At 39.9% G+C, this 18,121-nt stretch overlaps 1 protein-coding gene across 1 annotated transcript in view; it reads right to left on the bottom strand.

Annotated features, from left to right (window-relative positions):
- LOC122788731 (SMC5-SMC6 complex localization factor protein 2-like) overlaps nucleotides 1-18,121 on the bottom strand; it is a 909,214-nt gene that overhangs the window by 292,379 nt on the left and 598,714 nt on the right. The window contains exon 4 of the mRNA XM_044055623.1: nucleotides 7,442-7,618. Coding sequence (XP_043911558.1) covers nucleotides 7,442-7,618 — 177 coding nt within the window. The remainder of the gene's footprint in view (nucleotides 1-7,441; nucleotides 7,619-18,121) is intronic.

Below are 18,121 nucleotides of genomic sequence, written 5' to 3' on the forward strand. Positions count from 1 at the left end.
CCACTGCATAAAAAATCAAGAGCTTGAACGCACAATATTTATTGTCAACTTATGGATTAACTGGTTACTGTTAGAGTGTTTTAACATACACTAAGGATCTATGTAGAATAGTAAATAATTCATCTTTTAAGTGTATTCCACAATTTATAAATTGGTTGTTCGAAATTATATATAACAATGCTAATATAAAAAATGAGTCGTCATACTTGTATAAAGTAATAATTACTTATAAAACAGGTTCCTAAAACAACTTATCAGCAATATATAACTAAAAGACTATCAACTCCTTTATCATCAGAAAATAGATCAAACATCTTACTTTCAGTTAAACTAACATCCTACTCACAATATCGGAGAATATCTAGTTGGAAATACATACATAGATCCTTTCTCACTCCTGATAAAATTTAAAAAATCAATTCTTCTAGAAATGGATTAGGTTGGAGATGTCAAAGATATAACGCAGACTTGGTCTCATATCTTTTATGAGTGTTCTGATATTAAAACATATTGAAATGAGATTGTTAAATTTTTACAAGCAATATAGTCAGATTCATTTCTCTTGACTAAACCTTTAATTTTATTGAATGTAACTGAAAGTCCTCATTTGAAGAAAACAGATCTGCATTTAATATGGACAATACTAGCAATGGCTAGGAAATGTATAAGGAGGAGATGGCATTCTAAACACAGCACTCACCAATCCAGAGGATTTTCTTTGCTTGCTGAAGGCAGCATTGATGGAGATCAGAATGAAAGAACTAAGAACTTATCCCAAGCCATTAGGTAATCATCCGTGGAGGAAAGTTTTATCTTTGATTAATACCTTGCAATTTTAAAAACAATATCTTCCGGAAAAGCTTATGTACCATGTAACATGATGCATTATTTATATTATAGATTTATTGTCCTTATATGCTTATGTCAGGCTAAATGTAAATATTGGAAATAGCTAATTAACTTATTTAAAATGTAAACAAATCTTCATTATGATATATTCTTAAAAACTACTTGGTTAAAAAAAAGATACTGCTAGTTACTTCTGTTGAGACTTTCACCATTCCTCTAGTTTACTAGGCTTATCCATTAAACTGTGAATGGTGAGGACCAAATGTTACAAGTCTGAATTCCCACTATCACACATCTTGAAAAATCCTGACTTTTGCAGAGGTGACCATTGTCACAAATATTATAACATACAACGTTCCCCCATCTTCAGATTACAGACTTACAATTCACAACTGATGTACCTCTTATTTAATTTTATTTTAGGGAACAAGAATAAAAATTTACAGGGACATGTTGAAGTATGCATTACAGTTGGCACAAGTCTGCATTAAGTGATATGATTTGACATTCTTAGCAGCTTAACTTTTTTGCACTTCACTATTCCTAGACTTCATGTACCAGCTAAAGGACTTTTCTTCCTAGAGGAGTAGTGACTGTATTTTTTTTAGCTTTCATTATTAGAACCTGGACTCTGTGTATTTCTTCACCGAAAAACACTAACGTTTTTTCTAATTGATAATTTTCAGGCCATCCCCTTATGTAGCTTATTTCAGTACCGGCATTTCTAAGTCAGCATCATTACAACTCTGGATATTTTTTTTTCTTCTGTAATTAACTGCAGACTATCTAAAGAATCATTAATTTTTATTACAGTTCTTCAGGTTTATCTGGTAAACAATTCTACTCAGCCTCACTTCTACTTCCTTGCCTGGTCTGTATTTTAGTGTCAGATCACACTTCTGCAGACTAATAAAAAAATCTCTTTTGCAACCTTAGAAATGCTTTGGGCAAAGATATTCTGAACATGTTTTGCAAGTGCTGATGGGCTACGTCTACTTCAACATTTCTACAGAGTACATTTATGAAATTTCTTGCATCCATGGTATCAGTTACTTTTCTCAACACATCTCCTCTTAGCATCTGTAAATGCTCTTGGCCCACAGGCAACTGATAACAGCTATGTCATTCTAAACAGCATCTACTTTCACACAACTGGTTCATTTACATCATTATATTTTAATGTAGGTGCAGCTGTAAACATCTTGTACAGTTCAAAACTCCTTTCATTTTCACGGATCAATTCCCTGGCTAGATATTGTTCTAACAGTTTTCTTACAAATGTGGTTCTCGCACAAGTTCAAACTTTCCAAAAAACTCCATCAGTCCTAGAAATATTTGCAATGTGTCTTCTGCTTTGGCTATTTGCACAACTGCTCTGACTTTATATCTGAAAGGCTGCAGTCATTCTGATGTCAGAATATGTCAGTATTATTTTAAAGTATGAACTTGTACAACTTAAAATTATTTGCGCCTTCGTGTAAACTGTTACCTGTCTCTTGCAATGTTCTCTCGGTATCTGACCCCACACTAATCAGTTTTGTTTACTATATCTTCCAAGCCTTTAATTACTTGGGCAACACCTTTTATGGAAAACAGTGGGTGCTAACAATGAAGTCCAAAGGCTTTTTAATGCATTAAAGGCAAATCATAGTGTTTTTTTTTTTTTTTTTAATCTGGCTTTATCAGCATCACATGCCTGCATATAGTAGTGAAAAGCACTTGGCAGTTGCACTGTTGAGACCACTTTCTCAACTGTAACCAAAGAGCAATGCTTTCTTTTAGTAATTTTATACATATTTATACACACGTAAATCTCGTCTTCCTTTACAGAAGTAACCATATTATTTCACCTACTGTGCTGGGTCTAACTGCTGCTTAAAGTCACCTACAGATTTTCATCTGATTTAAGTCCTACTCTACTGTATTAATGACAAACTATTTTTGATGGATCACATTCTACATTCACAGCATCAGGATTTACTTAGATGACATTATGGTAAACTATGTGAGTGTTATACTAATCAGCACCTCCCTGAGGGACATCAACTGGTGCAGTTCTACACAAAATGCAAGCAAATCTTTAACTATATAACAGTTTTTATACACATGAAAACTCTGCTTTCATGATGAGAATTAATTTTACTATTCTCAGCTTCACACAAATCAAAAAAGCCAAAATTTAACTTTTGAGTGTTATGGTTTCAAACAAGAGCTCATTTTTTCATGTAGAAGCAGATTTTTATAAACCAGTTCTAAATGGTGCCCTGAATATATTAACCATTTGCTAACAGCTTTATTTCAGTTGCCTTTAACAAAAAGCACCAAAAGTACCTTACAACAAAATATTACACACTGCACCTGTCTAGTTTACATCTTCCTTACTAATCCTCAACATTTAATAGTCTGACTTCCATTTTTTCCCTCGGGGCTAAAAGATCATTTTCATATTTCTCCACATGCAAATTGTTTTGAGTACAAAGTGGCTCCTTCTACCACATTGTACAAAACTAATTTAAAACAAGACAATCATTTCTTTGTTGCTTACAGTCAACACTGAAGGCTTGAATTTCACATACATTATGCATTTTGTATACTTCATGGCTCTTCCCATTGTCTCTAATTTTTATGTGACTCATGTTTTATTTTAATTTTTCACACATCCATTTTCTACAGTAATTCCTTCAACTCTGTACCATCAATTTCACTTGCTACGCACACATTTTATTTATTTATTTTACATGGGTTGGGAGGGTGGCCTAATGGTTAAGGTGTTTGCCTTACAAACACAAGGTGCAGGGTTTGAGTCTCATAAGGGATAATTGGCTAGGCTTAAAATGGCTCGCAAGGGCAGTTAGCTTAGTATGAACCTATGAACCTATTTGTTAACTGGGAAATTCCGATTGGACCAAGTCCATATTCAGCGGAGGCCCGGGGAGAAAAGCTCCAACATCAAGTTATACTTGCTCCCTGCTTGAGCATTTTTATGCCACATATCACCTTCAATCAATCATTCATGCAACTCAGCAGTGTCTGGCTCAGTTCGTCAGCATAGTAACATAACTGACAGATACTGTAGGATTTTATGCTCTAAGAAAGACCATACGGTGAATAAATGGCAAATTACTCGTAGGGTCACAGTAGTAGTTAACCTTTTAACTTACTCCTCTTCAACAGCAAATTTAGTGTTTAACACCTTCAAGGTTTCTTCCCAAGAAATACACAAACGTATTTTCCATACTTCTCTTCTAGTTTACTCAAAGTGAAGAAAAAAAACACATCCAAATTCTTTGTCCAAAGTGATAGAATTTACTGATGGGTGTAAATGAGTATTTTTCTTCACTGAAAAAAGCACTTTTGTACATCTAAACAGATTAAAAAAAACAAACTTACAAACATACCATAGGATTCAAAAGACTTGCTGCCATGCATACGTCTAAACTCAAGATAGTTTCTGCATCACAGTTGCTTGAGTTATTCTGAGACTGCTCTTCTGCTGCATTTGTTACAGTGTTTGTACCCACAGTGCAAGCAGCAGTTTCATTGGAAAAGAAATGCAACAGCTTGGGGGAGCAGCTAATGCTAAACAACCATATGGTCTCTTCAGAAATGAAGGCAGCTTCAGATAAACTTGGCAGAGCAATTCAGAAAATTGTTCTGATTAATTTTTTTTTTTTTTGCAGGGGGGAAAAGGTGTTTAATCTCTTTTGACTGTGTATATATCCAGTCATCATTGTGGGACTGCTCATGGTTTGTACAGGAACTACAGGCAAGTATAGTACAGCCATGAGTACGTGTGTGCCAGTGTGCATGTGTGTGCATGAGTATGCGTGTGCATGAGTATGCGTGTGCATGAGTATGCGTGTGCGTGTGTGTGCATGAGTATGCGTGTGCGTGTGTGTGCATGAGTATGCGTGTGTGTGCATGAGTATGCGTGTGCGTGTGTGTGCATGAGTATGCGTGTGCATGAGTATGCGTGTGCATGTGTCTGCATGAGTATGCATGAGTATGCATGTGTCCGCATGAGTATGCATGTGTCCGCATGAGTATGCATGTGTCCGCATGAGTATGCATGTGTGTGCATGACTATGCATGCGCATGTGCGTGTGTTGCTGTATGCATCTCTGCAAATTTGGAGGGGCATGAATGTGGCTTAATAGATGCACATCTGTATGTATGAGTGGTTGCACTATGGGAGTGAAATAAATGGAAGCTGGGGTGCGTGTGTGTGAGAGAGAGGGAAAATGCATGTGGGTGTGAATATGAGCAGTGCTATGAGTGAGAGCATGTCAGTACATGTGTTTTTGTGTACAGGGGGTGCCGATACTACCATGATGTGTGTAGGCTGGGAGGCAGAACAACAGTGCAGTCAAGTGTGACAGTACAGTGTGATTCAGAGACTTTAGTAAATAGCTGCTAATAAGGTGACCTTCACGGTGGGTTTTCCTTTTTTTTTTTTTTAGTCATGCTACTTGACTAACCTCCAACAGCTAACTAGCAAGGGGGAACATAATCTCTCCAAATCATTTCCACAGTTTTTCCAGACTTATTTCTGACACTATATTTATTCACTCTTGCATCACATAGGTTCATAGGTTGGTACAAGGTTATCAGCCCTAGGACCTATACAAGCCTAGCCATAATAATTCCCTGGCTATTTCTTCCCACACTATTTACTTCCCTGGACCCCCTGTCTAGCAGGGATGTCTATAAGAATGCAATGGAAGCAAAATGGTCACAAGACAACAAGCTCCTAATAACTATGATTATTCATTCACATGTGATTTTTACAAGAAATGTCTAACACATGACCTTCAAATAACTGCAACAAGGCATTAGCAAACTTAAAGCCGTACACTTGCCTATACTACACCCTCCAATGCTACAATCACCTGTGCTGGGTAACTATGTTGAAATAATGGCACTGTTAATACTAACACTGTTCTCCTCAGACAGACAGCACCATTATGCATTTTAACTGTTGATCTGGTAACTGCAGAGAACTCTCTGTCTAAAGATCTTGTGCATCAAATATGGGATAGCTTCTGAAAACAAACTGTCTGGACTGTGTCACTGACAGGGAAAGTCTTAGGACAGTGGGGATAGGTATGCACTTCCAGTTCTAATGCATAATGCTATGCCATGTGCTGGTGGGAAGCATGTGCAACCCAAACAAGAGCTATACACTACAAAAAATGTACAGAGTAGACAAGCAGGAAATCCCAAATATTACCTACTGCAGAAAACTTCTCAAAATGAGGGTTTAGAAAACAGTTTTCCAAGGCAAACGCAAAGGATAAAGACCAGTTGGGCTCTGGTCTTCCATTTTTAAGCTTGAAGTCAAAAACAGAACTAAAACAGAGCAAGTTTTTTTAATGTAGACCGAGTAACATGTCTTGTGCAGAGGTTAAGTCCAGCATAAAAATACACACAAGTGAGAGGAATGCAGTGATTAATTATAAGGTTTTTTTTAGATAACAAGCTTTCTGACATTTTTTCACTTCCATGAAAATTTTCAGTACAGAAGTATGAATTGTAATGCAACACTAAACAGACTCTACATAGCACCCATTAGAACTTCCACTAAAATTTCCTCCAAGTCTTCATTATTTATTATAATGCACTGACCAGAATGATTATGTCTGTTAACTATAATATATACAGATTTGGGTTGGATTTGTAATTTGCAGCACTAGTCTTTCCAATACTGTGAGGTGGCCTTAAAGTGGCACTTCCATGCAGGCTTGCATAAATATTTTCCAGACCCCCCCCTTTATTTTTTTTTTTGGTTTGACACTCAACAATGCAAGGGGAGGCCCTCCTGCACACAATTTAAACATAATCAACTCTGATGTTGATCTATCACAGGGAAAACAATTCAAGTGATGCTCTGTCATTAGTAACTCACTATCTATGAGCAATCTGGTTTTCATGGAATTATACAGTTTTCAGCTAAACACATTAATCCCAAAATGAAGGTTACATATTACTGAGTCACACTTCAAACGTATAAACAGAGCTCTGTTGGCTTAAAAAAATAAAATCCTGGCTATATTCCCAGGAAATAAGAGTTTGACATGTAGCTCTGGCACCTACTGGAGCTGGCTAGGAAGAAGAATGAGGGTTCTTAAGCCTGCTTTGTCTTTCATCAGAGGGAGGATGTGTGCGCTTATGGGCGCGCACACACACACACACACACACACACACACACACACACACACACACACACACACACACCATGAAATAATATCTGGCAGAGAATGGGGAACATTCATACTTGTTACTGACAAAGGGAGCAGGGCCATCTGATCACATCATCTGGATACTTGTCAAGCATCACAAAGGCCCACTTCATACTCTCCATCCACATGGCGTGATCAAGTGCACAAAAGCCCTTTGGACACTAATAAGTATGCAACGAGGTGTAAGGGGTGGAAAGAAAAAAAGCAATCTTCAGAATGATGGTGATGTACCCAATACATCTGTCCCAGGCAATGAAAGATTTAAGTCAGCAGACCAGCAGGGAGGATATGCCTGATGGTCAGAGGAGGACCTGAACAATACACAAAAATAAATATACAACAGATGCACTTACCTGTGAATCCCAATCTTTTATGTTTTTCAAAAGACTTTCCAAAAGGCTCTCAAAATCAACAAGTGGTATCAACTGCAATTTTCTCTCCAAGCTTATTCTACAAACTACAGATATAAGGAGCATTAACTCGTGGTCGGTGTAAGCTTCAGGGCAGAGATTCGTACAGAATACAAGGAACTATTAAAATAAAAGAAACCAGTACAACTGTTAGTGCTTAAGCAACCAGTCTACAAACAGCAAGAAGGTAATACATATCCTTAAAGAAAATATAAGTATGTACACAGTTAAGATGTCAAACATCTCAAACTTTAAATAAAGGGGTAGTCCCTGCTAAACATTTTCTGACAGTGCTTGTGTCTGGAAACTGGCCAAATGACTGTAAAATTAAGAGTATGACCTGTAATGCAAATTGTTAAATCTATGCTGTGTACATAAAAAAAATAAAATAGGTGGCTATTATCAAGACCTAGGGAAAAAAAAAGAAAGATACTACTAGAAAGTAAGCTGTTCTAACAGCAAGACAGTCCAGCATGACTAGAACAAAACCACTGCAGAGAAATTTAGCAAGTAAACTTACCATAACAGTAGATGCTCAAAAGATTGCTGCTGCAGTAGCCTTAGCAATGTGGGTTATAGCCTGCTAAGGATTTAACTGCCAGACAGTTTCCAAAGCTTAAGGGTGGCTTCCATGCACCCAAACCATTAACCAGCTGGAGTAGAGCTAAAGTTATAGTCTGAATGCCAAGCCTTTCAAAGCTTTCAAACCAACAGAGAGGAAGGCTAAAGCCCTGAAAAGGTCAATGTTCTGGAAAAAAAGTCTTCACCCTGGCAATAAAACATACAAAACGGGAATGCTGAGAGGGAACAGTTACTGCAACAGTGATCATTACAAACATTTACTGTTATGCTAAGTTTATACATCTGTGCTACTGATTATTTAAGCACTTCAATACTCAACTATATGGATAGAATACTACAGCTTAAACTGACTGCGAGGAGGAAAGAAAGAAGTCCAGAAGTTCCTGGCAATTGTCCTAGCAAAACCTATCCTACACCCGGAGAAAAATTCCAGTGACTTGTAAAAGGTATGCACAGAGAAACATGTTGCCATTTCTAGGATTCAACTACAATCAAACCCTTTCTAGAGAGTCACAGATAAAGCCAAAGCCCTGGAAGAGTCAGCATTGATTACCTTGACTGGAATTGCCTTGTGGTGGTATACCAATGGTTTTATTTCTCTCTTAGTTCTCTGAGGGTATCTAGAGTATGGAAAGTATTTTATAACTCATTTTTAACTTCTGGAAAGAAGACAGGGAGATGAACAACTTGGCTCAAAGTAAACTTAGGTGTCACTTAAGGCATAAAGGAAGGATTAGTTCTTAAAGAAAGTCCATCTTAGTGAAAATGTGAGATAATAACCCATTGAAGAGTTTGAAGCGGTGATATTCTTCTTGCAGAAGTCAGAGTGATCAGCAAAACTTATCTTCTATATTAATAACCTCAAGTCAGCCTAATAAGCCTGTTGAGATAGACTAAGAGTTCATATTTACAACACAAAATCATGATCCCATGAAGAAGCCACATTTTCTAGGATGCAACACCCCCTTCAAAAATATTTTTGCATGGATCACATTGAAAGAGGGGGATCTATCGCCAGATATGATGAAATGTCTGACAAATGTACCTTGATGGAGAAGTAAGGCAGGCCAGAAGATAAATCACCCTAACACTGTAGGACAAGGGAAACTGCCTTAAAAGGGTGCTGGTTCTCATCTTTGCACTAGTGAATAGCTTTTCCCATTTGCTAATACATGATTTTTAGTAGCAGTCTTTCTTGCCTCCTTTATTACTTGCTGTACATCCCCGGAAAAAGGTGCCTAAAAGAATTCAAGGAGAAACGCAGCCAAAAACTGAAAAATATTATTTTCAGTATAAACTTCTCTGCATTACTAACGTCTATGTATCAAAGCAGTTATTTTCTAACTTCTTATACCCCAAAATGGGTTAAAAAGAGGCTACCATGGATAGCATGATTTTGTTTTACAGTTAATTTTGCCTCCGATGGCATTTAAGAGGGAGAGCGCGACAAAAATCCTTTTGATGAGAGGATCATTTACTGTGGTTCTGTGCCATCAGCTTTTAGCAGTACTGTGACTACCTACCTTTGGCTGTCGACATCTTTTTATTACATTGCTTCCTTTGATTTTTATTAAAGGCAATCTCAGACATGACACTAACGAGTTTATGAACAGGGTTGAAAATGTATCCGAGTTAATTGCTCTTTACCAAGTAACAGCTGCACTTCATTGTTAAAGTACAAGAAATCTTCCCCTGTGATTAAATAGGTGCTACTTGGGTTGAACTGGTTTGTATTGTACTCACAAGCTCAATCCTGTATCTAGAAAACTTACTCATTGACAGTCACTTCAGAGTTAAAATAGGATCTTCCAAATCAAAATCTGCACCACAAGGATCCATTCTTTCTTCTCTCCTCTTCTCCATATTCATTAAACTACCTTGTGACCTCCACAATCTTCGACTTATCCTTTAAGCTGATGACATGGTCATTTACCAATCAGGTCACTCTTATGCCAATTCCAATCACACTTGCATGACATCTACCAATGGCGCTCAAACTATAGATTACTTCTCAAACCATCAAGACCAAACTAAAACTATGCTGTTTGGAATGCCATAGAAAATTCATTAAGCACTTAACTCAATGATCTTTGACCTACACAACCATTCCATGGAAACAACCTTCACCTTCAAAAACCTAGGATTATGGCTTGATCAGTCACTAAACTTCCATTTCACCATAGACAAAGTAAGAGCCTAAATAAACTCATTCATATGGGCCAAAAAGATCTCCCATTTTCTATCCCAACTAGCCACATCAGCCACTGGCAAAGGAGCTCTCACCTTGAATATAAGCTTCCAATTTTTGCTTCCATCTCCAAAAAATAAATAACTGCCACATTCCAGACTCTTTCTATATCATCTGCCAACTCATTACAAACATCGCTCTGTAATTATCATTGTATAACCCCAGAAAAAGCCAAACGACTACTCACAAAACAAACTAACCAACTTTTAGGATCCCAATGCTCACATTTACTCCCCTTGCAACTAGACTTCATGAAAAAAAAATCCTCATACAACCCGAAACATGACATAAGCCACAGCAACTCTCATTATCCCTAGAACTAAACTTCATAGCACTGCATGTTTTCTCTTCACAGAACCTACTCTTTGCGAAGCTCTCCCCATCGACATTAAGAAAATGAACACTTACACCAAATTTAGAATGCAACTCAAAAACCATTTCTTCACCTAAGCCAAATGCTCCCGTTTGAACACAGGACATATCACCTAGCCTATCTCCTGTCAGGGTTTCTTCTCCTCTCTCAAGATTCAGTAAAGACTGACCCACTTTAGAAACTAATGCATACATTATACATTACTTTCTGCTTGCTCACTGGAATGAATTCACACTTTTTTCTATGTAATTATTCTGACCTACTCTGGACCATTTGCGAAGTATTTCATACTTCATCTGGGATGACAGTGAAATTTGTCAATATTGATCAGCACATGACCCTTGTAAACAAAATAAAATAGAACTGGAGTCTCCGATAGTTTTCCTTCCACAACTTACTGACTTTTCTCAACAAAACACTGTAGGCAATGCAGTGCAAAAATGCTCTACCACCACAAGAAATGTGCATTTTTACACAAAATATAGTGTTGAAAAAAAACTCAATCAAACAAAACCAAATCCATAAGATGAAAACACCTGCTTTCTTTGTGGCACTCAGCTTGATTAAAGGGAAAGCAACTAATTTATAATACGAAAAAATAAGTTGTTTGCTTGTTCAGTTACATCAGAAAACTAAGCTTGAAAGCCTTGCTTTTGTTCTGACTCCAGGTTATACTATTTGCCAATGTTTAAGAGCAACTGTTTTCCTAATGACTCTACAGATGGAGTAACTGACAACCTAATTACTCTTCACCTCTTGACATGCTTCATGATGTAACAGCAAAGACAAACATAGGGAAGAAATACACACACAATGTGTGTTTATTAAATTATGTTTTTTTTTCTGTATGTGATTTCTTTAGTATTGGAGTAAAAAGAGTTGGCTGGAGCTCTAGTTTCAGGCTATCATCCAAGGCAGTTGGCTACAGATGTTTGGAGTTGGGATGCATCAAACAACCAGTCTTGTGTGATGTGGCGATATTCAAAATAAGGGGGGAGGAGTTGTGTACTCACTATAATTATGCATCTGTGTTGTCCATTTTCATTCTTCCTCAACGAATAGGTTCAGACCTAATCCTCGGAATTGACTTGGCCATTTTCTTTAGATTCTAGGATCTGACTCTCTAACTCCTTGCTTACTCATGAAGCCCATAACCACTGTTACCTCAGTTGCTATTATACAATATCACAACAAGGTATCTTAACATTGACATGACATAAAAATGACACCTGAAAGATCAGTAGCTGAAACAAAAACTATGGTTCCCATCAATAATTCCGTTAGGTCTCTCACAAAGACATGGACTGGGGAAGGTAGGAGGGAAACTAAGTAACAATGAAAATGGACAACACAGATGCACAGTTATGGTGAGTACACAATTTTATATATGATGAGGTCATTTTCATTCATTCCTCAATGAAAGGGACAGAGTCCCAAGCTAAGATAACCTTAGGTGGCCCTCATGGAAAGGATGTTCGGGGAACAGCAGGTACTGAAATGTAGCTATGTTTCTGGAGATGAACAATGAAAGTATTAGACCATGTGGCAATTGCACAAATGTCAATGGGGGCTCTAGTCCAAAAAGCAGCTTATGTAGTTTCTGACCTAGATCAGTGTGCTTTTGGCTATCTTGGTAAGGTTAGGCCTCTCAAGAAATAAATGTTAAGAAACAATAAGTTATCCAGTTTGCCAGTGTAGTTTTGGAGACTGGTTTTCCCATCTTATTGCTAGAAAAAGAGAGACGAAATTGATAAACTTTTATAAAAGTACAGTTTTGTACCTACTATAAATGTAGATGTTCGAGGATCTACATTGCTGCAGTCATAACCTGTGGGTAGTCCGCTGTCCTCGACCGCCCGAATACCAAAGAGCTGGGATGGCGTCGGTCATTGTCGCCTAGAGCTGACGTCAGTACGTCGTAGTACATAAGCGCAAGACCGACGCCATATCCTCAGTCTTTCTTGCCCCAGATGTCAGAAAGCCTAAGAGTGAAAGAAGGCCAGAGCCAAAAAAGTAAAGGCCCAACAACTACCAGTGTGGAGATAGGGATAAACCTAATAAAAAACACATCCACTTACCAACTATAGAGGGGAAGGAGGGAGGGATAATTGGACTGCAGCAATGTAGATCCTCGAACATCTACATTTATGGTAGGTACAAAACTGTACTATGTTCTTTGTCTCACATTGCTGCAGTCATAACCTGTGGGTAGAATCCCAAAGCAAAGGAAAAGGGAGGCTGGCAAACTAAAAAGCATTAGGAGCTGCTAACATGCCCTGTAAAACTGCAGTGGCAAACCCAGCCCTGGACTTGGAATAAAGAGGGAGATGGTAATGCTTAGTAAAAGTGTGTACTGAACTCCAAGTAGCTGCCTCCAAAATATCCTTAGTAGCTACACCCCTCAAAAAAGCAGTAGAAGTGGCAGTAGCCCTAGTAGAATGAGGTCTGATCCCAGTAGGAACATCCTTCCCATGATGAGAATAACAAAAAGCAATACAATGACCAATCCACTTTGAAATAGTCTGCTTTGAAACAGCTTTCCCTTGTGAACTCAAAGCAAAAGAAACAAATAATTGTCGAGTCTGTCTGAACTCCTTAGTTCTGCTCAAATAGTAACGTAACTGCCTGTGGATATCCAAAGAATGCAGAACTTTTTCCCCCTTATTTTGGGGATCAGCATAAAAAGTAGGCAAATGAATAGACTGGTTCAAGGCCACATTAGAAATCACTTTAGGCATAAAAGTAGGGTTAGTTCGCAAAGAAACTCTATCCTTATGAAATATCAGAAAGGGTTCAACTGCCATGAGAGCCTGCAATTCAGATACCCTCCTAGCAGAAGTAATGGCCAACAAAAAAGCAGTCTTCCAAGACAAAAACTTCAGTTCAGACGTAGCTGCAGGTTCAAAAGGAGGTAGGTTTCTCCAAAACAAAATTGAGATCCCAGGAAGGAGTAGGAGCTCTACGTGGGGGTCTTATATTCTTTGCCCCTCTAAGAAATTGTTTGAACAAAGGATGAGAAAATAAAGGAGGGTCACAATCATAGTGAGCAGAAATGGCTGCAGCATGAACCTTCACAGAAGAGAATGACAAACCCTTGTCCAGTAATTCAGTAAGATACTGTAGTGCAAAACTCAAATTAGGCACTGAAACATCAAAACCCTTTGCAGTGCTCCAAAGAAAAAATCTCTTCCATTTATCAGCATAAACTTTTCTAGTGCTAGGTCGCCTGGCTTCCAAAATGACATCTAAAACCTGTTGAGGAAGCTGAGACCCCACCGGCTCCATCACAGAATACGCCAGGCTGTCAGATGCAGGGACTGCACCTGAACATTGAGAAAATGATTGTTTGACTGGGACAACAAATGAGGAACCTGTGGCAGAAGCCAAGGAGGCTCCTGGATTAAACTCCTCAGCAGAGGATACCAATGCTGACGTGGCCAATCTGGTGCTATTAGAATCATGAAAGGCTTGTCCCGCCTGACTTTCAAGAGTACCTTGGGGAGAAGAGGCAGAGGAGGAAAAGCATAAACGTGAAGGTTGTTCCAACTGAAAGATAGAGCATCCACTTTCCAAGCATCTGGGTGGAACATCTTTGTGCAAAATTTTGGTAGTTGAAAATTCAGTGGAGAAGCGAACAGATCTACGTCTGGAGTTCCCCAAGCCACAGTCAATTGTTTGAAAACCTGAGGATCCAGTTTCCACTCATGGGGATCCACAATTTGCCTGCTCAATACATCTGCTAGGGAGTTCTGTGCTCCTGGCAGAAACCGTGCTTGAAGATTGATTTGCAAACTCAGAGCAGTCTCCCACAAAATCATTGCTTGCCTGCAAAGAGGGTAGGAATGGGTTCCCCCCTGCTTGTTGATGTACCACATGACTGTGTTGTCTGTTTGAATCAACACCTGTCCTGGCTGAAGTAGGTCCTTGAAGGCCATCAAAGCAAATTGGACTGCTAACATCTCCTTCATGTTGATATGCAAATGTAGTAGTTTGGGAGGCCACACGTTCTGTATCCATTTCCCATTGAAGTGTGCTCCCCAAGCCAAATCCGAGGCATCCGTCGTTAAGATCTGACTCGCCTCTGGTCGGGTCACAGAGAGTCCCCTTGTTTAGTTGACATTCCTGAGCCCACCACAAGAATTCCTTCTGGATGCAAGGTATAATCCGAATGACAGTGTCCAAACTGTGGCAGTGTTGAGTCCACACACTTTTGAGATACCATTGTAGCTTCCTCATATGCAGTTTGGCATTGGGAAGAACTAGAATGCAAGATGCCATGAACCCCAAGGCTTAAAGGACTGTCCTTGCAGTCAGCCTGGACATTACTGATAACTGCTGGAAGTATAGATGAAGAGTTCTTTGTTTGTCCAAATGCCATCTGAGAAGCTGTGTTCAGTCTCACACCCAGAAAGCACATGTCCTGAGAGGGTGCTAGACTGGACTTTATTTCGTTCACAGAATACCCTAGGCACCTTAAAACTGCCATTACATACTGGAGGTGTTGAAGTAACTTTTAGTTATGTACTCACCATAACTTCAGATGTTTGGGATCCATCTCGCCTACATTCTGACTGATGGGTTCGGAGCCGATCCCTCGGCTCCGACTCGGCACGCTTATGCCAAAGAGCGAAGTCTCTTATTGGCTGAGCTTACTATATCCCAGGATGCACCACTACCAGTCCCCCAGATCTAGTTTGTCCGCATACATGCACACATGCACACCCTGCTTATATAACATCGTCAGATGAAACAAGATAAAACAGTAGAACTCAAAAACCGTTCAATCTCTTCTGATCTCCAAGGCAGGGGAAGGAGGGTGGGTATTAGGAATGTAGGCGAGATGGATCCCAAACATCTGAAGTTATGGTGAGTACATAACTAAAAGATGTTATGTGATCCTATCTCGCCTACATTCTGACTGATGGGACAGCGTCCCTAGCACCTGAATCCTGGGTGGCTCACTGGAAAACACTCCTGAGTACCGTGGAACCAAATGATGCTCGCCCTTTAGATGCCACATCCAATTTGTAGTGGGAAATGAAAGTGTGCGGATTGGACCAAGTAGCCGCAGCACAAATTTCCGATATAGCGAGCTTGGAATGAAAAGCTATAGAAGTAGCCATAGCTCTGGTAGAATGAGCTTTGATAGATGTTGTAAGTTGCTTATTCAAGAAGAATAAGCCTGAGTTATGCAATCTCTGATCCATTTGGAGATAGTAGCTTTTGTGATGGTTTGACCCAATTTATTATCTGAGAAGGACACAAACAACTGGTCTGACTTACGAAGTTGCTGAGTCCTGTCTAAATAGAAGCGTAATTGCCTGTGAACATCCAATTTATGGAGAGTGTATTCTGCTTCATTGGAGAATTTTGGGAAGAAAACTGGTAGCTCTAGAGATTGTTGGAGACAGAAACTAGAACAGACCTTTGGGACAAAGGATGGATTAGGCCTAAGTGATACTCTATCCTTGTGGAAAATCAAGTACGGTGGCTTAATAGAAAGGGCTTGAAGCTCTGAAACTCTTCTTGCAGAAGTAATTGCAACTAAGAAGGCAGTTTTCCAAGACAGATATTTTAACTCACATGTAGCAGCCGGTTCGAAAGGGGAAGATGTTAATGCGCGAAGCACCAAATCAAGATCCCACGGAGGCGCAGGATGAAAAATTGGGGTCTTAACAGGCCCGCACCTTTAATGAAAGTTTTGCATAGTCTGCTGCTCATCAATGGAGGATCCGTGGATTCATGGAATTTAGAGATAGCCGCTAGTTGGACTTTAATAGTAGAGACAGAAGATCCTTGATTAAACAGGGATGTTAAGAATTTCAAAACCTCTGGGATAGGAGCAGTGATAGGGTCTAAGCCCTTGAGTTGAGCCCAGATAGCAAACCTCTTCCACTTACTGAGGTACAATTTGTTAGTGGTGGGTTTGTGGGCAGAAGATAAAATGTGAACAACTTCCGGTCTAGTGTGTGACTTCTGACTAAAGTCGGAAGTGGAGGAGCCAAGCTGTCAATTTCAAAGATCGGACGGACTGATGCTGATGTCCCGACTGATGAGTTAGCAGGTCCGGAATTAGGTCTAAAGTCCACGGTTCGTCCACCGCATGCTTCTTCAGGTAAGGAAACCATACCTGACGAGGCCAGTATGGGGCAATCAGTATCATTGCGCACCCCAATTGAGAAGCTTTTTGAATGACTTTGGAGAGAAGTGGAATCGGAGGAAAGGCATAAAGTAGCCCTGTTGGCCAAGGTTGTGCTAGAGCATCCATAGCTGCTTCCCCTTGATGTGGAGTCAAGGAGAAGAACCTTTTGCACTTCGTGTTTAGTGGTGTTGCAAATAGGTCGCAGCACGGCGACCCCCATCTCCTGAAAACCTGAGCTGCTACTGTTTGGTTTAGAGACCACTCGTGAGGAGAGAGAATTGTCCTGCTCAATTTGTCTGCCAAAATATTTGATCTTCCCGAATGTGGGTCGCTACCAAAAAGCGGTTGGTAGCTACAGCCCATTCCCACACTCTCATGGCCTCTCTGCAAAGGGGGTAGGATCTGGTCCCTCCTTGTTTGTTCAGATACCAGACCACCGACATGTTGTCTGTGTGGATGGCGATGATGCCCTGAGGAAGAAACTTGTGTAAGGCCTGTATGGAAAGAAGTACAGCCCTCATCTCCAACACATTGATGTGGAGAAGAGCTTCGTCTGGAAGCCAGGAGCCCTGAACTAGCCTGCCCAGACAATGCCCCCCCCCACCCTATCTGGGAGGCATCTGTCGTCAGGGTAACCAGTGGAGAGGGAATAACAAAGCGGCTTCCTTGATTCAGATTGGATGTCTGAAGCCACCAGCGAAGGTCCCGTTTGCATGTTTCCGTAATCATGATGTGATGATTGAAGGGAAGATCCTGAAAGGACCATTGAGTTGACAATAGCCACTGAAGAATCCTCATGTGCAATCTTGCCAGAGGAACTAAAAGAACCGCGGCAGACATTGAGCCTAAAACTTGTAGAACCATCCTGGCTGGGGCTTTGGATCTCGAGATCAGAGCTTGAACTTGGCCCTGTAAAGTTTGGATCCTTTCGGCAGGAAGAAAGACGCATTAATCTTGAGTCTATCTCTGCTCCTATGAACCTTATGCTGAGAGGGCAGCAAGACAGACTTTGACCAATTGAATGTAATCCCAGGGTAATACCCAGGGAGATGGTGGCTTTGAGGTTGTCCATTAGTAGATGCCTGGTGGTGGCAGTCAGGAGCCAGTCGTCCAGATAGGGAAACACTTGGAATCCAAGACTTCTCAGGTGAGCCGTCACTACTGCCAAACACTTGGTGAACACCCTGGGGGCTGTGGTGAGACCAAAGGGCAGAGCGCAAAATTGGTAATGACTGACTCCCAGGCTGAAGCGCAGATACCTCCTGGACGCCTGATGTA

The sequence above is a fragment of the Protopterus annectens genome, chromosome 14.part0 (genome assembly GCF_019279795.1).
Source record: "Protopterus annectens isolate FY-2018-M chromosome 14.part0, PAN1.0, whole genome shotgun sequence".
Taxonomy (NCBI): domain Eukaryota; kingdom Metazoa; phylum Chordata; order Ceratodontiformes; family Protopteridae; genus Protopterus; species Protopterus annectens.